Source organism: Candoia aspera, chromosome 17, assembly GCF_035149785.1.
Source record: "Candoia aspera isolate rCanAsp1 chromosome 17, rCanAsp1.hap2, whole genome shotgun sequence".
Taxonomy (NCBI): domain Eukaryota; kingdom Metazoa; phylum Chordata; class Lepidosauria; order Squamata; family Boidae; genus Candoia; species Candoia aspera.
The window spans coordinates 6,231,356-6,247,422 of NC_086169.1; the positions used below are offsets into that span (position 1 = coordinate 6,231,356).

General features: G+C 48.2%; 2 protein-coding genes across 2 annotated transcripts in view; one reads left to right on the plus strand and one right to left on the minus strand.

Moving 5' to 3' along the window:
* The window catches only part of CAPN1 (calpain 1), a 242,784-nt gene that overhangs the window by 137,131 nt on the left and 89,586 nt on the right, over positions 1-16,067 (plus strand). The gene's annotated exons all lie outside the window — the stretch shown is intronic.
* Positions 1,006-12,550, minus strand: LOC134506748 (solute carrier family 22 member 6-A-like). The gene is made up of 10 exons (XM_063317065.1): positions 12,152-12,550; positions 10,810-10,913; positions 9,103-9,257; positions 7,650-7,818; positions 5,971-6,094; positions 5,490-5,605; positions 4,519-4,733; positions 2,790-2,898; positions 1,898-2,101; positions 1,006-1,261 (listed from the first exon to the last, which is right to left on the minus strand). The coding sequence occupies exons 1-10, from the start codon at positions 12,548-12,550 to the stop codon at positions 1,054-1,056; spliced, it is 1,803 nt and encodes a 600-aa protein (XP_063173135.1). The 3' UTR covers positions 1,006-1,053.

A 16,067-nucleotide genomic window follows, 5' to 3' on the forward strand; every position in this document is an offset into this window, starting at 1 on the left:
AGCATGAACAGCTGATAGCTGCTTTTCTAATACAGGTAGTCCTTGACTTACAACCATTCATTTAGCAACAGTTCAGAGTTACAACGGTGCTGAAAAAAGTGACTTGTGACCAGTTTTCGCACTTACAAGCATTGCAGAGTCCCAGGGACACGTGATCGCCATTTGCGGCCTTCCCAGCCGGCTTCCAACCAGCCAAGTCAATGGGGGAAGCTGGATTCTCTTAACAACCATGTGATTCACTTAACAACCACAGCAAAAGGTCATACAATTGGGTGTGACTCACTTAATGACCACCTCACTTAGCAACAGAAGTTCCGGTCCCAATTGTGGTCGTAAGTCGAGGACGACCTGTAGCAGCAGCCACCCCAGTAGGATTGTAAACATATTTGCACACATAAAGTCTTTTTCATGAGATAGCCCCTGTTTTGGTTTTCATTCCAAACAGGGGTCAATTATTCAGCCCCCCCTTCAATCCTGCTAATTGAGATGTTTGTGCACGTTGCTATATTTCTGTTGGGTAACTTCCCAAATTTTAACTGGATTTACCTCTCCAAAGAAAACCTGTGAAAGGAATCAGGACTGGGTTCATACGTGTCAATCTAGGTAAAAATGGAGGTTGGGTGGTTGATGGTGGTGTGGAACCCAATTGTCATCTCAAGCTGTTGTAAGAAGCAGACCATCACTTTAAGCCAAAATGTTGTCTGTTTATTTGGGCATCCTGTGTTATAGATTCTACTCACTTGGCTTTTTTTTTTTTAATAAATTAAAGCATTTTATCACTTCGATGCTCAAGCTGGATTCCTAGGTGCCCGTTGCCAGCTGACATTAATTGCCCCTTTTTTTCTTTCTTCTTTTCCCCTCCCCAGCAAGGAAGAGGGACCAATTGTTCATACCAAAAGCAGACAGATTTTGAAACAAAACTCTGGGCTGAGTGCAGTTCAGCATTCATAGGTTGCCCACCCTTATTTAGAATATTAGGAAATGCCTCAATTTGGATATGCCATAAGAAAGCAGGAAGGTTTTTAATGACTATTATTGAGTTTAACAATATTATCATAACACACTGGAAATCGTGATGGCTCCTTGGGGGATATCAGAGCAAGCTTCCATCTCAGTTCCTCCTGTGTCTCTATTTTCTGTGTTTTCTGGTAGCCTGGAATCCTTTTCCACCTCTCCAATTTGTCTCATGTCCAGGAGAACTGTGCCTCGATGACAGACCTCGTCTTTTCTGTGGCTTTTCCTCTTCTGTTTCTCCATGTTCCTAAGATGGACAAAATCAGATGGGGTGGAGCAGGATGCTACAGTTTCAGTAATAATATCAGCGGTGGGTTTATTAAAAGAGGAAGAAAGTTTTAAATGCAGTGGATCATCAAACGGGCAGTTCAAGTGATCCACTTGGTCTGCTTATGTTCTTTCAGAGTAATAAAAAATATGAGCTAGCCGGTTTCAGGAGTGTACCAGATCTAGTTTCAATTCAGATGTGCCAACATGTCATTGAAATCTTAGTGACTAGGATCCCCAGGACACTGGGAATTGTGTGAAGTCACAATTTTACCACAATTCTTCAGGGCCCCCTAAATGGGATCCTGAGAAAGTATAGGAAACACAGGAAATCACAGCTACCGGGAGCCCTTGAGAATACAGTTTTCTGAATTATCCCTCACTTTTGAAATTAGAGAGCCACTGCATTAAACTAGATCAAGGGCCAAAGGTTATTGATCCTGGGTTATTGATTCAAAAACGTGGCTTTCGATAAGCTTGACCCCAAATGTCTCCTCAGTCAGTTCCTTCCCATCTCCATTTCCATCTCCCCTCCCACTATCGTAATCTAAAAAGAATTTGCTAGATGCAGCTAAACAAACAAAAAGGGGAACAGCAGAATTTGTTTGTGACTGACCTGCTCTCCACATCTTCAACTGTATCTGGTAACGGCGCATCTAGGGTCTCAGGAAGGAAACAGGCTGCCATCCCGGAGATGATGGGGGCCATGGCATAGATGAAAAGGGGAAGGGATGGGGAATACTCACTGGTCATCTTCACCAGGGGGGCCACAATCCCCCCGACACGTGCCATGGTGTTACCAAGGCCCATCCCAGTTTGCCTGGCATGCAACAGAGGAAAGAATTAAGTTATGCCTAATCCTTTGTTTTGTCATTCAGCAGATGTCATGGTATGTGGGAAAGACCTTGGGAGACTGGGCCAGGAGGTGCTGCCAAGGGAATGGTCAGATAAGAGATGGCTTAGCCTGCAGCTGCATAATGGATGGGGCAAGAAGCTCAGAAGGGACCCTCCCTCGTTTCTCAGGCTGTAAAGGAGACGCTCTCAGCCCTAGGAAGAAGGCAATGGCAAACCACTTCTGAAAAACCTTGCCAAGAAAACTGCAGGGACTTGTCCAGGCAGTCTCCAAGAATTGGACACGATTGAATGGATTAAAAAAAAGGAGATGGGGGAGAATTGTACTTTCAGACCTGCAATAATGTAGCCTTGCAATAAAGTAGAATTAGCTCATCCAGTTGTGGTTCCTGTCTGGTCTACCTGGGAAGGCTGACAGCAGGGTAGGGGGGAACTCAGCTTCCTGGATGCGGCTGAACTACAACTCCCAGCAGCCCTTGCAGCTGTCCAGGGCACTTGGGAGTTGTAGTACGGCCTGCTTGGAGAGAGAGGAGGTGAGCGATTCCCTTCCCTCTAGTTCCATGGTTGTGCTGTAGCAAAAGTCACTCTATGTGTTCAGAGGCAATCCAGCCTTTGGGGCTGTTTCTAACATTATCTCAGGGTATAGCTGGTGGTACCTGATCACTGTAGGGTAGAGCTCTCCAGTGTATAAGAAGACACAGTTGAAAGATGCTCCTAAACATCCTTTCCCAAACACAGCAAAGACGGTCTGGAGGATCTGCATATCTAGAGAAGGTTAGAAACTCAGTGGGTGTTGCTGTAATGTCACTTTGGCCTGGTGGTGAAGGTGAGTTCTAGTCCAGCACCTGACTTCCTCTTACTTTGGAAGCCCCTATGGGGCTCCTAAGGAAGAGCTGTTCCTTCCAAATTTGCACCCAAAGCTATGAAAGAAAGGAGGCTCAGGGATCCTAGGGGGGTTTCTAGGAGGGGGAGGACGGAGAGACTGGGATGTTACAAAGGGATGGAAAGAAGTGAGAAGCACACCACCCCAGAAGCACCAAGGAAGGCCCAGAGAAATTGGAAAGCAATTCTCAGGCTCCCTGAGAAGAAGAAGAGGAGGAGGGAGGAGGGAGGAGAGGAGGAGGAGGGGAGGAGGGGGAGGAAGAGGAGGGGAGGAGGGGGAGGAGGAGGAGGGGGAGGAAGGGGAGGAGGGGAGGAGGGGGAGGAGGAGGAGGGGGAGGGGGAGCAGGGGAGGAGGGGGAGGAGGAGGAGGAGGGGAGGAGCCTCTTTCTCAAGGGCAGATTGAGAAATTGCAAGGGGGGGTTTCAACACAAACTTGGCTGCTGGAAGACCCTAAGTAGATTTTGTGGAAGCATCTGGTCCCCGTTTATGGGAAACAGGATGCCAAGAAGATCCTTCTCTTCTTACCTGTTTTGGGGGGGAAGCGCTGAATAGGAGCGATGCGCTTGACACATGCACAGGGACTCTTTCATCTCTTCCTCATCTTTTTTGGACCCCAGCAAAGTGCGAGAGCTTGCACTGGGAGCTCTACAAGGGCCAGGTTTGCACAGCTCACAAGGCGAGGCTCAAACCGGGGTGTGTGTTTTGTGGCTTAGTGACTCGTGGAAACTCACCCCTTATTTGAGCATGTTGGGTCAATCAGGGCATCCCATAAAGCCAGAATATGTCTTCTGGATTTGGACATGTGACCAAATATATCATTTTGAATTTTAATCCCATGCTAGCTGCCCAGTTGCAACTATATAAATTGATTGAACTATATAAAGCCATTGAAATAAATCAGCTGCTTGAAAGAAATATAATAGCTTTCAGATTTAGGTTGCGCAAAGGCAGACAGACACTAGATGGCAGCCAAACCCAGTTTTCTGTGGCACTTGGATGCCATCTGCTGGTCATCAAGTGAGTTGCAGCCCTGATATTATAGCCAAAGTTATGTTGTGATTTGTGATTGAGATGTCAGGGTTAGCTCGTTGGGTGTGAATCTAGCCAAGGATATTTGCCATAATAATTCCAGGCCATTTTCAGCCTGCCGTGTTTCATTGTTTCAGAAGTAGTAGCTAGAACTAGGCACATGCAGGTCAGACTCCCACCAGGCAAGTTCAGGCCAGTGATTCCTCAGCCTGGCCTACCACACAGGGTTGTTGTGAAAATAAAACTGGAAACATGGTCAATAACTTCTTGATGGAAAGATGGCATATACCCACAACAAAGAAAATAAGCGCCAAGAAGTAAATACGCTTTTTCTGTTAATCCAGGGAAGTCTGGGAGACGAAGATCCTCGACGTATGATTCTCAAGGGAGTAGAGTCCAAGAAGAAATATAATTGAAAAGTAATTTTGGTTTGCACAAATGAAACCATCGGCCAATCCGTTCCCAGAAACTTACCATGGGACACAAAGATATTGCCCGCGATGGATAATCCGGCTAAGATGAGGCTCAACGCCTGAGTGATCCGACGGCCCAAATAGCAGATCACAAGGAAAGCCACCAACTTTGCAGGAATGTCCACTGCTCCGAAGATCACCTGGATGAGGTAGATACTGACCCCAAAATTCTGCAGGTCCATCGCCAGACCATAATAGGCGAAGCTGGTGGAGAACCTGGAGTGGCCAACGGATTAAAGAAATTAAAACTCATGTGGTGCTGAGGATTTCTCTCCCTCCCATGCCATCATTTCGGCTTTTGAAATTCCTTGTAGGAAAGGAAGTCAATGGAAATTCTTACTTACAGACAGCTGGGGGGTGGGAAGGTCTGTGAATGTTTAACCTTTCCTTGCCCTGCCCTCTTTCCAGCAATCTGCAATCCCAAGGGGAGAACCCAGGAGGAATTTGCAGACTGCGAAGGCATGGACAGGTGTAGACAAGAACACACCATCGGCCATCGTTTCCCCTAAAGGAAGCTTAAACCCTAAAACCTAGTCAATTTTCCTGCCCTGGGAATAAAGTGGAAAAACAGAAGCCTCTTTTGCAGGGGAAGAGAAGTTGTGAAGCTTGAACTGCACAAATCCATCCACAGCCATGCAACTGTGGTGTGTGTGTGTGAGAGAAACGCAACAACACCTGTGGACTTGAATCTGGGCCTCTGAGTCGACGTGGCAGGATCTGGATCTGGTTGAGCTGGGTGGCCGCAGCGCAAAAGCCCATTTTCCAAGCGGAGATGGGAGACCAAATGAGCTAATTCAATGTTCCAAATGGATTCCAAAGGCTGAGTCAGATTTGGTGCAATTGGCACCCTCCCGACGTGCCCATTTAGCTATCATGCAAGAATCTCAGACTGGCTGCCTAGTCCCTGAGCAAAGGAGAGTTAAAGTTCTGCTTTGCTTTTGACCCATTTCTCTTTCCTTCTACCTCGCTCACCAGACAAAGCAAAGGCAGACGGTGACTCGGCGCAGTGATGGTGTGCGCACCAAATCAGCCACCGGGAACTTGGCATGGGCCAAAGGGCTCTCTTTCTGGAGGCTGGCTTTCAACACCTGCAAAAATAGACAAAAGAGAGGGTGCTTTTTTTAAGGTGCCCCAAAGAGCCCTTGCTGCAACTTGCACAGATTAAGTTATCGATGATTGTACAATTCTTCATCTGATGGGGATTCTTTTCTAGAGCAGAAATGCCAGGGTATAGGAGGAAAGGATTTATTAAGTCAGAATTTCTGCATATTCTGCTCCTAGCGGACTTCGTCTGGGCTCCTAAGCTAAGCACGGATGGGAGACCACCAGGAGATCCCTGGGTGGAAGGCTCAAGTGGGAATTTGAAAATGCATCCAGAAGAAAGAAAGGGCAAGCATTTTCTGCATGGCTGACAGAAGAGCAACCCAGCTGTGTCGTTTTTGGGGATTTGTACCTCAAGGCTGAGCTGTTCTTGGCAATCCTTCTGCCCATTCATCCGAGCAACTTTCTGCAGCTCTTTCAGCGCCTGATCGAGTTTGCCCGCTGTGGCATACCAGCGGGCGGACTCGGTGAACCACCTGCACAAAAGAAAATGGGAGGGCGGTGAAGACAGAGGGGTGGAAGGAAAAGGGGGGATGGGTGGGAAGCCAGCAAATTTGATGGAGAGAAGCGCCTCCTGGTGGCCACTGGGGATCCAGCACCTTTTTTTCCCACTATGACTCTCAATCCTCAACCCCCAGCCTTCTCTTATTCTCTCCTGTTTTTCCTTTTTTCTGTGCCTTTAAGGTCTGCAGGGAAAACAGAAGCTCAGCTGGTGAAGCTGGATGTACTTTCCCTGTTGAACAGCTGCCTGTTTCAGCAGGGAGGCTCAAGCTGTGGCCTCTTCCTCAAAGCCTCAGGTGGAGCCCTCTGTGGGTCTGAAAGCTGCAGGGGGGGGGGGTTGGCTGGACTCACACAACACACCGGATCTGGTCGGTGAAAATCCTAAGGGGTACGTCCTCGGTTTGTTCTATCCTGGGTTAAGGGTTATCCTGGTCTGTGGATGGTTTAGCACCTTGTGCAAATCCAGAAAAGGGATCTGTTTAGTAACCTGATTTACCCAAATACAGCCATAGGGGGACGGAAGGGGAAATTGTCTGAAATGCAGGGGGGGTGATTTTATTTTATTTATTTATATTTCAAATTTCATCACTGCCCATCTCACTCAAAGGGCAACTCTGGGCAGAAATCAGATGGAATGGAGCATTTTTTATTAGAGCGATCTCCTCCTACTATTGATTGATTGATTGTTCACATTTCTATCACCACCCATCTCCTCCCGAACAGGGGGACCTTTAATTTTCCCCATTACAACAATCCTGTAAGGTAGGTTGGGATTTGAGACTGACCCAAAGTCCCCCAGGGAGCTTCTGTGTTTGAGGGGCAGCTTGAACCCAAATCACCCCGTTCCTAGCCCAGCATCTTCCCCGTTGAACCACCCTGCCCCTGGGGCTGAGAGGGAGGGGCTGGCTCAAAGTCCTCCAGGGAGTCTCCATGGCTTAGGCTGGACTCGAACCCGAGGCTCTCAGGTTGAAGTCCGGCCCCTTCACTGCCACCCCACCCTGGCTCTCCCATTTCCACTGAACTTTGAGTCAATCAAATTTCATGTCCATTTGTTGTCGGGGACCCACCTCTTTTGGGAATTAGTTCTTCCAAATGTCCTGTGACGGCTATGGGTGTCTTTCACCCCCCCGCCGCCCCAGCCCCAAAGTTAGGACATATCTGAGTTACAACAACATGTGAAAAGAGAAGCAAAGCAGAGTGATAACAGGATTTGTCCTTCAAGGGAGAAACTGATAGGAATCTGCACAGGGAGGAAGAGACGAGAAGTGATGTCACATGTCTGACATCACCATTTGTGCAATGATGTCATTATTGGCACAATTTCATCCCGGCTTCTAGCTGACATCCTTAAAGCAACTTGGCCTTCTTTATCTGCCTCTCAAGACATGTTCCTCTTTCCGCAGCAGCTCCAGACTCCTCTGAATTTTCTCCTGTCTCTCTTTGCCTAATGGAAGCCCTTCAGGGCAGGGGCTCACCGCTAAGCCGCCGCAGCGTCTTCCATTGCAAAGGGTGGGAATCAGTGCCACCTACCAGCCGTACAGGAAGAAGGCAAAGTATGGGACGGACACGGCCAACTGAAGCCAACGCCAGTCCCGGATGGCGTATGCCACGCCCGCAAGAAGAAATTGTCCGATGCTGTAGCTATACCCAGTCACCATGCTGACCATGGCTCGAAAGCGCATCGGCGTCCACTCCACAGCTGGAAAAGCAAGATGATCTGTGAATTCAGGCTTCGATTATTCTACTTCGGACACATTATGCGAAGACTGGAGAAGGCTGTGATGCTGGGAAGGGTGGAAGGAAAGGGAAGAGGATGACCAGCAGCGAGGGGGATGGACTCAGTTACAGTGGCAGTGGGTGCACCATGGGACCAGGTGAGGGACAGATTGTCATAGAGAAAATTGATCTACAGGTAGTCCTCGACTTATGACTGTTCGTTTAGTGACCGTTCAAAGTTACGACAGTGCTGAAAAAAGTGACTTATGACCAGTCCTTGCACTTATCACCATCACGGCTTCCCCATAGTCACGTGATCAAAATTCAGGTACTTGGCAAACAGCATGTATTTATGACAGTTGCGGCATCCCAGGGTCAAGCGATCACCATTTGTGACCTTCCTGGCCAGCTTCCAACAAGCAAAGTCAATGGGGGAAGCCTGATTTGCTTAACAACCATGTGATGTGCTTAACGACCGTGGCAAAAAGGGTCTTAAAATTGGGCACAACTCACTTAACAACCACCTTGCTTAGTGACTGAAGTTCTGGTCCAAACTGTGGTCTTAAATCGGGGACTAGACTTGATGGCATGTAATCAATCAATGAAATCTGTGAATTAGCGGAAGCCATCTTCTTTCTCTGGAATTGCTCAACTCAACGGAGAAAAAGAAGATGCGAGAATCCATGGGGCACCTGCTGAGGGCCCAGATCTCACTGGAGGGCTGTGGATCAGCAACACCCCAATGCATGCCTTCCCTTCACTGCAACCTCAGAGGTGCCACGGAAGGAAAAAAGCAATGGGGCTGATACCAGATCTCCATAACCCTAGGAGGCCATCAGGGATTAGCAATTGATGGGTCAAGGCAAAGAGGAGAAGATGGATGTCCTGAAGCTATTGATGATATTATATCAATACCAGCCAAAACCTCCCAAATCAGCATTCTGCCATTTTAATGGAAATTATACAAGTGTCTAACTCAGTGTTTCTCACCCTTGGCAGCTTGAAGATGGGAGGACTTCAACTCCCAGAATTCCCCAGCCAGCCTGGCTGGCTGGGGAATTCTGGGAGTTGAAGTCCACCCATCTTCAAGCTGCCAAGGTTGAGAAACACTGGTCTAATTTACGTTGTGGGTTTTAGATTGTCTTGGGACACTGGCATCGAAAGCTCAACACACTGCCTTTTCTCCTGCTTCTCCCAAAGGCCGAGTGCGCCGCTGGGCAGGAAGGAATCCGACCCGATTTGGAGTGGCTGGAGGGGGAGAACTCACACAGTGACACGCAGTTCAGGCCAACCCCGGAAACAGCCATTCCAGTCAGGAAGCGAAAGACGCAGTAAGCGGTGAAGCTGGGGATGAACGCCGTGCAGGATCCCGAAACGGCCATCTGGAAGCACGACCAGAGAAGCAAAGCCTTGCGGCCGAATCTACAACAAGGAAGAACCCGTCTGAGCCCGGTGTGTGGGTGTGACTGTGAAAATTGCATGCAGGGGGTTGGCCGGAAGAAGAATCAAGGAGCGGAGGAAAACATCTGTTCTGCAACAGGAGATGTTATGAAAGCACGGATGGATACAGATGCTACAGGTTAGCTGGGTTCACACAACAAGCTGCCTCTGAATACAGGTAGTCCTCACTTAATGACCACAACTGGGACAGGAATGTCAGTTGCTAAGCGAATCCAACCCAATGTTACCTTTTTTGCAGCGGCTGTTAAGCGAATCACCGTGGGTCTTAAGCGAACCACGTGGTCATTAAATGAATCACATGGTTCCCCCTAGATTTTGCTTGCCAGAAGCCAGCTGGGAAGGTAAAAAGTGATGATCACGTGTCCATGGGATGCTGCGACGGCCATAAATGCGAACAGGTTGCCAAGCGCCCAAATCGTGGTCACATGACCGTGGGGATGCTGCGACGGTCATATGTGTGAGAACTGGTCGTAAGTTGTTTTTTCCAACCCCGTCATAAGTCCGAACTGTCACTAAACAAATGGTTGTTAAGTGAGGACTACCTGTACAGTCGCTGTGTTCAGAGAACTTTCTGCGTGCCTAGCAGGACTTCCAGCTAAAAAATTTATTGCCGAGAAGTGAAGAGCCTCTTCTGAAAGCATTCCAGGGACTGCTGCGTGTCAAAAGGAAGTCCTGTTTATCATGAACTCAAATTTCATGTTTTTCCACCTCTTTTTCTTCCCCATGTATGCTGGAGAACCTTCTCTTTCTATTTCAAGTGTGGGGGGGCCTAATCTCCATCTGTTTTCTGGTTTTAGTAACCGGCAGATCTGATATCAAGTTGTTTTCACCGGACTGCAGAGCGAACTCAGCCTAGGGAATGTGGCAATGGGTCATATGGTACAGCGTTCCCTTATTTTGGGGGGCAGCCAGTTACCCCTCCAACGACTTTAGGGAGCTCTTTAGGGATAAAAGTAGTGGTCAATTGGGAAAATTAACCTCTTTTTGCTGATCCCAAGATAGTTTCCCCACATTAACTCAGTTAAGCTTATTATGCAAATTGGCCAGCCAATCAAATAGATAGGGGTAGATTTCTGGGAGGGGGGGAAATGGCAAAATAATAATGGGATCTCTGTTCTGCACTGTTAGATTTCAGCTGGAATGGTGTTCCCCCATTTTCCTCTGTAAATATATATATATTAGCAATGGAAAATTTCATGCCAATCAATATCCTCTTGTTGACGGAAGATCTTCTTATTTTTGACAATAAACAGGCCACTCTGAATGCTGAATTTGTTCTCACTGCTCAAAGTCTTTTATTAAGTGGTGGAAATCTCAGGAGCTCCACAAAGGCATTGCTGAGTGTCGTGTGCTTAAAATCCTGCACTCCGAGTTTATGAAACACGGCTAACGTCCTTCAGATCAGGCAACCGTGTTTGAAGGATCCATGGTTACATCTACCAACCTTCTAATTATGGTCAAAAGAATCTCTTTCGACCCGAGTCAGACCCGTGGATAAAGACCCACTTCTTACTTGTCAGAGAGGCCGCCGAAGATGATTGCCCCCACCAGCACGCCGGCCATGTAGATGGACTGGGCCAGTTGCTGGAGGCTCCGGAAATCACACACCAGGTCCCACTGCAGGAGGGTGAGAAGAATGGAAAAATCACCATGAACAGTACAGTCATTGACCACAAGCTGACATGAGCCATCAGGGGGAGAAAGCTGCTGAAAGGGCCCATGAAGTTCAGAAGAAGCATCGGACCAAGACATGAGGAGACCTGATTCCTCTCTCTCTGGCCTGGTGAGACCACAGCTGGGGGCTGTGGACATTCCTGGCCATCCCATTTCCAGAAGGACATTGACAGGTTAGAACACGTCTGACAAGGTGGCGAAGATGATACAGGACCAGAAATCATAGGCAGAAGTTGCAACAGACTGGGTTTTCTTCTGCAGAGGCGAGGGGCTCTCCACCTGCGTAGGCTTTAAGGAGAGGCCATTTCTCATGGATGGGTTGAATACTTTTCCTGCCCATTGCAGCGGGTTTGGCTTGATGATCTTTGGGACCCCTTTCAGCCAGACAAATCTATGGTTTTACATCCAGTTTCGAAGGGAAACCATTGAACTGGGGAGGCACAGGGGAAAACGACAGCCCTGCTTCCCAAGTGCCATTGGGAGTGGTCCAACGTCTCCTGGGGTTGCAAAGGCCCTGAGTTCGATTCCCAGCCTTTCAGCCGTCTCCAAAAACGCTCCCCTTTCCGTGACGCCCTCCGCCAAAGGGGGGCAGTCCTTCTAACCTTGGAGCTGTCGCGCCGGCTTTTTCGGTGATTAATCAAGGCAGAGAAAGACCATTTTCCCATCACCTCCTCACGCTAATTCTTTTCAACTGAAAATGGTGGCGGTAGGTTCAACCACATTCCTTTTACAGAGAGTAGCTCTTTCCCTTTTCGAGGAAGGAGACAGAATTCAAAACTGTCATACTTGCCCTTGAATTTAAAAAGGTTGCTTTTTCTAACAGCCTGCCGAGTTCTGTGCTAGCACAAAAGTTCCCTCAAGCTGGTACTGATGAGTGGGACTACAGTGCCCATGTTTCTCAGCAATCTTCTCCCAAGCTGAGGCCCTCACAGGGGGCGTCTTCACCATCCTGGGCAGATACCCTTCTAATCTAGTCATCTTTAGATGAGTGGAGCAACAATTCCCATCATCCCCAACTGGTTTCGCCAAACCTGGTGCCCCATCTCCAGCAGTGCTGGACTATGGCACTCAGCACCCCACCTGGGAGAGATGGGAGTTGTAGTCCAGCCCTGGATGCTGGAGGGGATCAAGCACAAACCTAGCACTCTCCCGCCAGGCCGGTGAATGTGCAGCCATCTTACCTCGGTTACAATGGTGGACGTGAAGACCTGCCCTTCATATGTCCACCCGTCCAGGCATGGTTCTTGCTCGGCCTCTGCAGGCTCCTGTCCTGTTGAATTAAACTCCAGCAACTGCCATTGGGGGGTGACAAAACGCCAGCACTTCTGGGGCAGCCAGTCCCTGTCCTGTGGGATGAACACCTTAAGGAGCGATGCGCAGTCTGGATTCCCTGTGGTATTCCCATCGGCACACTCGTTGTTCAAGGCCACCCGGCAGCGGTGGCCAGGCACAGCAGCTGTAAAATTCTGCAACAGGTTGTGGGCGGCCATCAGGAGCATTGGGAAACACAACAGCACCACGTTGGTCACCTGGAAGCATCCCATGCCGCCCGCTCGGTCCAGAAGTTGAGCAAATGTCATGGCAGCCCTGGCACGTTGTGGCTAGGCTGGAGAAGTGCCGGGCTGGCGAAAGGATGCCAGCAGCTGAGAGACTCTGTGGAGTGCAAAGTTTGCTTGCAGTTGGGAAGATGCCCGCCTGGGCTAATTTGCACTACTTAGCAAAGACGGAGCGAAGAGAAGAGACAGTTTGGCAGAGGGGGCCAAAATGGTTACGCAATGCCAGCTTGGCTCCTGGGGCTTGCATCTGCTTGAGCGGCTGAAATACAAACCCAAAGGGGGGAAGGTTCCCCGTTTCCCCTGCTGGTGGGCAAACAGATTCAGCTGCTGCCCACGGCGTGCCGCACTTTGGTCATCCCGGGGTGCCTTTCGATTCCACCCAAATTCCTTCTTCTCCCCCCACCTCTAGGAATGAACAGGGCAGCTAAGCTCCAGCAGATCAGCCGGGCCGGCCTCCGTTGTGAAATTTGCCTAGTGCCCTTGTGGGGTTTTGATTGTTTTAGTTTGAATCAGCTCCTGCTGATTTAACCTGGCTTAGCTGCTTTCCTTGGTTGGGAGGTAAGAAAGAAAGAAAGAAAGAAAGAAAAGGGAAGGGGGATTTATTTCTCCGGAATGTAGGTGAGATGGCAACTGCGGGTCAATCAGGGCCAAGGCTAAGAAATCTCTTTTTTTGTCTAAATCGTTGGCATTCGGGGCTCGAAGCCAGCTGCACGGGAAAGAAGGTATGCTGGCAGGGTGCAGATTGAAGGCTGAACATGACGGGGCTCTAAAACTAAAATATCTATCTTTGCTCTGCCGTGTTTTCAGATGCAGACCCATAGGAGGTGGGAAGTGGTCCTCCAGGAGTGGTGGAACTACAACTCCCAGTATCCTTGGCTATCCCAATTTAGTGCCTTCCCATCAACTTTGCCTGGAGGGGAGCCAGTGGCGGGAAAGAACTTGTAGGCTGGGTTCACACTACAAACTCATCCAGATTAAAATGGGGTTGGGAAGTTTGCGGGCGGGGGGGAGGCGATGTGGTAGAAAATCCAGCTCTCAGCTTGTTCTGGGAACCGAGTCCTCCCATTAAGCCAGAAAGTGGCTTCTGTGTTAGTCAGAATGGGTTAGGAGAACTCAGTCAAGTCTAGTGAGTGAGTCTAGCCTCTCTATTTTGAGGGGCTGGAAAAAGCAAGACTTGGTTTGTTTGTTTGTTTGTTTTATTTATTTATTAAACAGATGTATAAGTCTGATGGACTTCAGACGCAATGCTCCGAACCGCATCTTTGAGGAAGAAAGACAATGGGGTTTAGACTGACGTGGACCGTTTTTGTGCAAGTTTTGTTGTGAAAGCCCGATCGCTTTGAACTTAAGAAACTCACATCCAGTTCAGTCATTCAGTTCCGTGCGAATGGCAAAAACGTAGCCTTCGGAATCAGAACGATTCCAATTGAACCAATTTTTAGAAGTGAGACAGGGCTGATCCCCCACCCCCTGCTTTATTTCCTGAAAGTCCCAGATGAAATTGTCCGGGTCATCATTCCCATGCGAAGGATCCCTTTGCAATGGCTTGGCAAAGCCTTGGAAAGCTTAGGTTAATGGCGATTAGCATCAACATTCTCCAAACTACAGCAAAGAGGCTGTAATTCAGTGTTATATAATGCCCTTGTTTGCGCAGTGATGGCAGGTTCAGTCAGTGGCCACTCCAGTTAAAAGCGGGGGGAAAAAATCTGAAAATAATCTTTCCGTAACTTGGAATTGTTTAGACCTGCTGTCCTGGAATAGCCGCTAATAACAGCAAAGGCAGGAGGGAGGGATCAGGGTGAGAACGTGTAATGTTCACGAGTGCTAATGTGTTTTCTGATATATTTATTTATTTATCAAATTTCTCTGCCACCCATCTCATACACGACAACTCTGGGTGGCAGCCTGGTTGGGACCCCCAAATTCCTTGTGCCGGGCTCAGTGAGGTAGTGAGACCAAGGATGTGCCATCATAGAAGCTACATTGAGCTTTCCCCTGCCCCAATAAGGACTAGAATCTTGCTTTACATTTAGGAGAGAGGCTATAGTTTAGCAACAGAAGTCTGCTCAGTATGCAGGAAATCCAGGTTCAAAAGCCCAGTGCCTCCAGGGAGGGCTGGAATTTTTCCAGTCAGCGGCTGTGATTTCCCCCCTCCCCTCTCCTAAAACTTTAAAAACCAATTTGGAGGACACTGTGTGTTAAAATAGTCCCATCAAACCCATCAAGCAATGTCAGGGGCCTCTTCCAACTGAACCAGACAGGCTCAGCTTTCAGCAAACAATGAAGGAACAACATCTGGAGTCTTCTGCATGTTAAAGACTAATAAATTTATTAAGGCATCCTATGCCTGACATGTCAGCTGTTGTGCACAAATACATACACCCAGAGAGAAAACTGTAAACGGTGGTGCCCAGTGGCAGGAAAGAAGTGCAAAACAAAAATACAGGCTGCTGTTTTTCTATATAGGCAAAGTTAAGAAGCAGGCAGCACGAACGGTGGTTGGCAGGCTTTCCAGCTGTGCTTTGCTAATCTTCTTTAATATATATATTTTTATTAAAACTTTTAAAAAGAAGGATAAAAACTAATACGAAGGAAGGAAGGAAGAAGAAAAAGAAAGAAATCAAAGAGGAAGTTAAAAGGGCAAGAAAGGGGGGGGGAAGTAAAAGAAAAATTGAAAAGAAAGAAAGAAAGATTTAAGAAGTAACTTCTGATATTCTTCGCAGCAGTTATAAATACCATTACATTTTCACCTCTCTCTCTCTAAAGTTACATCATGATTCTCTTCTTTCTATAACCTATCCCAGTGTTTCTCAGCCACGGCAGCTTGAAGACGACGGGTGGACTTCAACGCCCAGAATTCTGGGAGTTGTAGTCCACACGTCCTCAAGTTGCCAAGGTTGAGAAAGACTGATCAATCCTGTCTAATCATCCAAGTCATAAATCACAAGTTCTTTTTTTTTTCCTCATTTTTACGCAGAAAGTCCACCAGGGGCTTCCAGTCACCAATTGTGCTTCGCTGATCTAACCCTTGTCTTGTTTCAGGCCAACCCGATATGCAGATTGGCTGGATTCACACCAACGTTGGACCAGGTCAGAGTAAGACCGGCCAAGCTTCGTTGTTCAAAGTGCTCCACTTGGCTAGTTGGACAAAGTCTGTTTGTCTGTGAGCACGTGGGGCTTAGCTTTGTGGGCAAACCCAGGTCCATTCACAATTCCCTGGATTGTGCGAACCACAACCGAGTGTACTCCATCCATTTTGTAATCCTGGCTGGGACACGAGGAAAGAAAAAAGGTACTGTCTTTGTAATAGAAGCCACGTAAACACAAGCAGTTAATAGTCACTCGTCCGGGACAGCCAACAAGTTCACAGGTTATGCCCTTGGAGCTGCGTGAAATTGATCCCTGCTGTGCCGCCAATGAAGTCACACCTCTGATGAAGGCATATCGCAGCAGATCCGCCCGGCTTCTGCGTGCACAGCCAGGAATTTTTGGACGAGACGTCCGCATGTCTTACTATGCAGAAAACGGGCCTCGCTTTGCT